The sequence below is a fragment of the Diadema setosum genome, chromosome 3, assembly GCF_964275005.1.
Source record: "Diadema setosum chromosome 3, eeDiaSeto1, whole genome shotgun sequence".
Classification (NCBI taxonomy): Eukaryota; Metazoa; Echinodermata; class Echinoidea; order Diadematoida; family Diadematidae; genus Diadema; species Diadema setosum.
The window spans coordinates 37,011,616-37,019,343 of record NC_092687.1 but is presented as its reverse complement, the minus strand read 5'-3'; the positions used below and the strand labels follow the sequence as shown (position 1 = coordinate 37,019,343).

Here is a 7,728-nt window from a genome sequence, read left to right as displayed (position 1 = left end):
GGGCCAAATTAACCCTTCGATCCCGAAAGAAATACGAACGTGTACTTCCCTCACGCAGACACACAAAGACGACCGATTTACATCAAAATGTATAACATATCACTCCGCGTCCATCTGCGTGCACACACACACACTACGCCGTAAACGCACCATGCTTTCTCAAGTCGTAACACCTTCACATACAGTACACTGTAACAATCACGATGCAAACCACATACGTACTAGGTGTTTCAAAAAAACATTTGCCACTTTTGATCATTTTCAAAATCTATTCATTCGACAAAACTGTCACTGATATGAGTAATAGCTGGATAGCGTACAATTTGGTTGGAGGTGATTTGCACGTGAAAGCATAAATCAGTTTCATTAAATCTAAGATTGATTTTGAAATAACGTTTCAGATTTTGGTCAAATTTTAACCCTCTGTACAAAAACTGAACTTCGCACAGGAACCAATGATGTGTATGTGAGTGTGTGCTGACAATGGCCCTGAACAATGGACATGCCTGAACCACCTGTTGACTAGGCGTCAGTCTCGCGTTCCCTTGCACATGAATGCTTAATCAATAATTCATGTGGATTGCCCTGGGCACTGCTGGTCTGAATTCATGCACGGTAAAGTGCTTGCAAACACCACATTTCATTCCAGCTGGCAATCATTTTCAAATTTTGCTTCACATATCACTAAATTTGGGATATAAATAAGCATTAAAAAATGATCTAAAGTTCCTCATTTTAATACAACTGTCTACTAATTGAATAGTCTGACAATTTTTCGCTTTTTCGATAAAAAAGAGATCATTTTTGTGTTGTTTGAAGGTTTGCATGGTGAAGTTAATTAGGAAGAAAGATTTGCGGTGACACCATGTGTATGTAGTCCTTAACCGGATCGTAGTTTGGAAGAAGAGCTTAGAAAGAGGAGAAACGAAGAGGGAAGCGACATATGGGGGTTGTGAGGAGGGCAAAAAGTGAAGAGTGGGAGACAGTAATGGGCTGGAAGTTGAAGTTGCACTAGTGGAGACAGTAGAGAAAGGAACACAGAGAGTGGTAAGGAAGAATAGTGTGAGAATCAAGTAAGATATTCGGACATCGTTAGAAGGGGAAAGATGAGATAGAAGGGAAGAGGAAGAGGAAGGAGTTGAATGTTGGAGAATCATGGAGATAGGGGAGAGCAGTGAAGATTCATGAAACCAAGAGAACGAAGTCGGCGAACAGTGTGACTATGGAATGCGAATGAATGGAGAAAGGACGATTAACAGAAATAAGGAGGGGTAAGTAGAGGAGAAGTGAGAATATGCGGAGAGAAGGGAGAGAGAGAGAGAGAGAGGGGGGGGGGGGGGGGGGGAATGAAAAGAAGAAAAGAACAAATTGAAATTCAAGACGTAATTAGAGGGAGCTATTGTAGATCCTAGAATTAAATGCTGCTGCGGAAAAGAAAAATAATGGAGAGGAAATTGATGACAGTTAAATCCTGAAAAGGTTCCTGTGGGAGAAATGCAAAAATGAGAAATTAAAAATAAGGTTAAAGTGTAGACCTGAGGAGAGAAGACAAGAGAAATAACCTGTAAAGAAATGTGTAAATTAAAACTAGTGGTCCTGAAAAGGACCGTTGGGTTGTATGGAAGGAAGAAATAAAAGAAGAAGAAAAGAAGAAAGAAGAGAACAGAACAGAAAGAAAAGAAAAGATAAGTAGTGTAGAAACAGACAAAAGTGTAAGAGAGAGAGAGAGAGAGAGGAAAGAGAAATGAAACACTGAGTAAAGGTACACAGCTAGTGAAAGTAGGGCAAGAAGTCTAGTTATGAGAATAACTAGGAGAACCGAGGAACTTGACGTTTCGGGCAGGTTGACTGTCCTTCGTCAGAAGTGAAGCGTGATTTTTGTTGTTGTTTTAAAGAACGAAAGGAGAGAGAGAGAAAATGGGGCCCTATACAAATAATTTGCCCCAGACAGCACTTAACATAAAACATACATTATAAATCTTATAGAGATATAAACAAGAATATTAAATATATACCAAGTCTCCACGAGGGAGCTCATATTGTCTCCACGAGGGAGCTCATATTAAGCGTGAAGCGTGATCTGAGGAGAGGCGGGCTATATATGGAGAATGCGGACCTAGATGGAAGAGGTCGGTCGAGGCGGGCTCGCAGGCGGGCTGAGCGTCGGCTGTTGGTGGAGTGTTGTGGTCGTTGATGCGTTCTATTGTTCTTGGGGTGTGTTAGTGGGGGAGTACATCTGTGATGGCTAACTTGGCTGTTAGTAGGTCGTGCCCGGAGATTGGAGTCCGGGTTGGTAGATGGGGTGGACGCCGGTGGTGTGAATGAATTATGTCGGTGAGGGCGTCTTCTGGAACCAGCGATAGGTGTGGTCGTGAGTGGAAGGCGCGGTTGACGTCGTGGGCGCTGTTGTGAAGAGGTGGGGGAAGAATTATGAGAGGAAGAAGTAGAGGGGGGAATGTGCTGTGGAGAGAGTGTGTTGTTGTTGTCATTATTGCTGTTTGATTGTTTGTTGATGAGAGGAAGCCAGATGTTGTTGATGTGGAGTCCAGTATCCTGTGTAACAGTGTCGTGTGTGTGAATTTCTATGGCTTCTCTGATGCGTCGTGTGTTCCAGTTTTTGATGGATGTGATGAGTTTGCTGTCTTCCCAGTTGATGCGATGTTCCGACTGTTGAGCGTGTTTCACGATGGCTGACTTTTCCCATTCCGAACGTCTGTAGCATGTTTTGTGTTCTTTCAGTCTGGTCTCTAGCGATCTCCCTGTTTCACCTATGTAGACTTTGCCGCATTGGCATGGGATACGGTAGACACCTGGTTGTTTGTGTCTGGAGTGCTTGTCTTTGTGTGAGTGCAATGAATTGTGAAGTTTGTTGGAAGATGTATGACGGACCTGGATGTTGGCGGACTTGAAGATGCGTTGTAGTTTGTGCGAGGTGGCGCCGAGGTAGGGAAGATTTACAGTTGTGATGGGCTGTTCCTTGGCTGCTTGGCATATGGAAAACTTTCTCACGATTTCGCGCATTTAGGGTTGACAGACCAGAGTGCACGTAGTCGCCGAGAGCCAACAGCCGAGTGCACTCGAGCATAATATGGGAAGGAGCGGACTCGTCCATTGTACGGGAATCGGGAGAACCGTGCGTGTGCTTACTGGAGGGACAGAATGCATGAACATGGAAGCCATTCTTTTTTTTATCTGACAGCTAATAATGAAATGATATTAGTATTTTTAGTACCGGGAATCTAGATTTCCTACAACGGCATTTCCATTTCACCACACAAGTTGATCATTCACGAGCACACACACCAACGCGTACAGTATCTACATAATGGGTTCATTCACCCCTGTTGATTTAATGGGACTGAGCCATGGTCTGCTCAAGCACGGCTTGTTGCAACCTCAAGTCATATCTGCAGAGCAAAATACGCATGATGATCCTTGAATTTGGCAATATTTAGCTCTGAAAGAAGTGGTAATACACTATGCAGGATTGTCAGAATATTAATAAAGACTAATCTGTTATAATGTGGACGAAAGACGATTCAAAAGGCATGATATCCAGCGAAAATTGTGAATAACTTGAACTCTCCCGCCTTCGTTTCACAGCACAAACACAATTGTTTGTTTACGCACACTCGTCCGTTGTCCGTAAGCATTAGGGGAATTGTGTACAATGGACAGCACAAAAGCTCGCACGCTTTAGCAAAGTCACAAGCAGTTTTGTAAAGCATTCTTTGATTTGACAAGAAAAGTGCCCTAATTTCTCTCTGACCAATCAAAGCAAGTTATATATCACTGAAAAGCCCAAACATTCTACTTCATTTTGAAGTGCGAGGGTAAACAATTCCACTAAGCTTCCGTGGTACAGCCTGTGATTTATATGGGCATGTCCGAAAATTATGGCTTATTTTGGGTACTCCGCCATAGACAAACTCAAGATTTGGTGATTTGAAGCAGAATTTCAGAGGAAAAGTGCCCTAATTTCCCCAAACCTATTTTTTGGGGAAATACACGGAGTAGAAAGAGGGTACATTCTAGTTTCATTTGGAGGGCGATTGTTTTGAATTCATAGCCATGTTTTTTGTGCAGAGCTATTTTTGTCCCAAAGGAGGGGGATATGACGCGTCTTTTCACGTGTTATAAGCACCGGTGCTCTCGCTCCGGAGCCAATGCGCGCAAGTTTTCCATATGTGGGATGAGAAGGTGCTTGAGTGTTGATTTTGTGCTTGGGGTATTGATTGATAGTGGTGAGTGTGTCTGTGATATGTTCGAGTTCTTGTTGAAGATGTTCTTTGTCGCTGATTTGATGAGCACGTCGGACGAGAGCGTTCGGTACTGACTGACGGACTGCTGGATGATGGAAGGAGCGGTAGTGAAGATATCTGTCTGTGTGAGTGGGTTTGCGGTAGACCTGGTGAGAGAAAGTGCCAGCGTTGGTCTTTGTGACGAGAACATCGAGGAAGGGGAGAGAATGGTTGTGTTCCGTTTCCACTGTGAATGAGATGTTGGAATGTTGTTCGTTGAGGTGTGTGAGGAAGTCGTCCAGTTGATCTGCTTGGTGTGGCCAGATGGTGAAGATGTCGACATACCGGAGCCAGAGTGAAGGTTTGTGTTGTGCCGTGGCTAGTGCGTGACTTTCGAAATGTTCCATGGAAAGGTTGGCAATGATCGGTGAGAGGGGGAGCCCATGGCTGCGCCTTGTTGCTGTTTGTAGTGTGTGTCCCTCCATCGGAAGGAGGTAGAATTGAGACATGTGAGGAGGAGGTCGTGTATCTGTTGTGGTGTGAGTTGTGTTCTGGAAGAAAGAGAAGGGTCATCGATGAGACGTTGTTTGATGATGTCACAGGCTTCGTTGACAGGAACGCTGGTGAAGAGTGATTCTACATCAAAGCTGACGAGGGTGTCTGTAGGGTTGATAGTAGTTTGAGAGAGAATGTCAATGAAGTGTTTGGAATTGTTAATGTGGTGTTCTGTGTTGCCAACGAGTGGCTGTATAATGTCTGACAGGTGTTTGGCTGTTTCGTAGAAAGGGGAACCTCGTGTAGAAATGATGGGGCGGAGAGGCACTGATGGCTTGTGAATTTTGGGTTGCCCGAAGAGGATGGGACATCTGCTGGAGGAGGCACGGAGTCTGAAATAAAGCTGTTGAGGAAGGGCATTTGATCGATGAAGTTCGAGGAGCTTGGCGTTGAGTTTCCTCTCGGTGGCAGGAGTCGGGTCACGTTTCAGTTCGGTGTATGTGGGGGTGTGAAGGATGTCTTGTATCTTTTGTTCGTATTGTGTTTTGTCCATGACGACCGTGGCGTTGCCTTTGTCTGCTTGAATGATATGGATGGATGCGTTGCTTTGTAGAGTCTTCACCGCTGTTCGTTCTTCTTTGTTGAGGTTGGGCTGCGGTGGCTTAGCTGTGGAGAGAGCTTGAGTAACAAGGAGTCGAATGTTGTCGGCTGCGGCTTTGTTCAGGTATCTGAGCTTGGGTTCCGTTTGTTGTATGATTTCTGTGAAAGGAATCTTCTTGGGTGGTGTTGCGAAGTTAAGCCCAAGGGATAACACGTTGTGTTCGGCTTGTGTGAGGTTGTGCTGGCTTAAATTGACAACTGTGTTGCGGGCGGCGGGCGGCTTGTCTCGTGTGTATGTATGGGTATGGCTGTTATGTAGTGTGTTGAACTTCCGTATCTGCTTCTCTCTGGTGCGAAGAAAGGTGGTCCTTGCTGTGTGAGAGTTGAAGGTCTGTATCTTCTGGAGGTCGGCAGGATGTATTGTTTGTGACAAGTGTGTTTGTGAGGTGTTGATTTGTTGATCGATTGTGTGAAGTTCTTGTCGAGTATGGGCAATGCGTTCTCTGGTGAGGGAGAGGCCGGCTTGGTGAAGAATACGTCGAGCACGTGGAGTTTGTATGGTTGATTTCAGCTGTAGACCAGGAGGGATGATACTGTGATCTCGGCATCTTTTCAGAAAGGTGAGATGATTGGAGAGTTTAGATTGTTTGACTAGGTTCCGTTGAAGTAGGCGAGAAGATCGTTGAGTTTGCTCCCGTAGAGCTCGCTAATGTGTTGTTTGAAGGTTTGCATGGTGAAGTTAATTAGGAAGAAAGATTTGCGGTGACACCATGTGTATGTAGTCCTTAACCGGATCGTAGTTTGGAAGAAGAGCTTAGAAAGAGGAGAAACGAAGAGGGAAGCGACATATGGGGGTTGTGAGGAGGGCAAAAAGTGAAGAGTGGGAGACAGTAATGGGCTGGAAGTTGAAGTTGCACTAGTGGAGACAGTAGAGAAAGGAACACAGAGAGTGGTAAGGAAGAATAGTGTGAGAATCAAGTAAGATGTTCGGACATCGTTAGAAGGGGAAAGATGAGATAGAAGGGAAGAGGAAGAGGAAGGAGTTGAATGTTGGAGAATCATGGAGATAGGGGAGAGCAGTGAAGATTCATGAAACCAAGAGAACGAAGTCGGCGAACAGTGTGACTATGGAATGCGAATGAATGGAGAAAGGACGATTAACAGAAATAAGGAGGGGTAAGTAGAGGAGAAGTGAGAATATGCGGAGAGAAGGGAGAGAGAGAGAGAGGGGGGGGGGGGGGGCAATGAAAAGAAGAAAAGAACAAATTGAAATTCAAGACGTAATTAGAGGGAGCTATTGTAGATCCTAGAATTAAATGCTGCTGCGGAAAAGAAAAATAATGGAGAGGAAATTGATGACAGTTAAATCCTGAAAAGGTTCCTGTGGGAGAAATGCAAAAATGAGAAATTAAAAATAAGGTTAAAGTGTAGACCTTCTCTCCGCATATTCTCACTTCTCCTCTACTTACCCCTCCTTATTTCTGTTAATCGTCCTTTCTCCATTCATTCGCATTCCATAGTCACACTGTTCGCCGACTTCGTTCTCTTGGTTTCATGAATCTTCACTGCTCTCCCCTATCTCCATGATTCTCCAACATTCAACTCCTTCCTCTTCCTCTTCCCTTCTATCTCATCTTTCCCCTTCTAACGATGTCCGAACATCTTACTTGATTCTCACACTATTCTTCCTTACCACTCTCTGTGTTCCTTTCTCTACTGTCTCCACTAGTGCAACTTCAACTTCCAGCCCATTACTGTCTCCCACTCTTCACTTTTTGCCCTCCTCACAACCCCCATATGTCGCTTCCCTCTTCGTTTCTCCTCTTTCTAAGCTCTTCTTCCAAACTACGATCCGGTTAAGGACTACATACACATGGTGTCACCGCAAATCTTTCTTCCTAATTAACTTCACCATGCAAACCTTCAAACAACACATAACCGAGCTCTACGGGAGCAAACTCAACGATCTTCTCGCCTACTTCAACGGAACCTAGTCAAACAATCTAAACTCTCCAATCATCTCACCTTTCTGAAAAGATGCCGAGATCACAGTATCATCCCTCCTGGTCTACAGCTGAAATCAACCATACAAACTCCACGTGCTCGACGTATTCTTCACCAAGCCGGCCTCTCCCTCACCAGAGAACGCATTGCCCATACTCGACAAGAACTTCACACAATCGATCAACAAATCAACACCTCACAAACACACTTGTCACAAACACTACATCCTGCCGACCTCCAGAAGATACAGACCTTCAACTCTCACACAGCAAGGACCACCTTTCTTCGCACCAGAGAGAAGCAGATACGGAAGTTCAACACACTACATAACAGCCATACCCATACATACACACGAGACAAGCCGCCCGCCGCCCGCAAACACAGTTGT

At 44.7% G+C, this 7,728-nt stretch overlaps 1 protein-coding gene across 1 annotated transcript; it reads right to left on the bottom strand.

Annotated features, from left to right (window-relative positions):
* Window positions 1-4,620: 4,620 nt before the first annotated feature.
* Window positions 4,621-7,494, bottom strand: LOC140246830 (uncharacterized). Its single transcript, XM_072326158.1, has 2 exons — window positions 7,427-7,494; window positions 4,621-5,944 (listed from the first exon to the last, which is right to left on the bottom strand). Exons 1-2 carry the CDS (start codon window positions 7,492-7,494, stop codon window positions 4,621-4,623), a joined length of 1,392 nt encoding a protein of 463 aa, XP_072182259.1.
* Window positions 7,495-7,728: the final 234 nt, after the last annotated feature.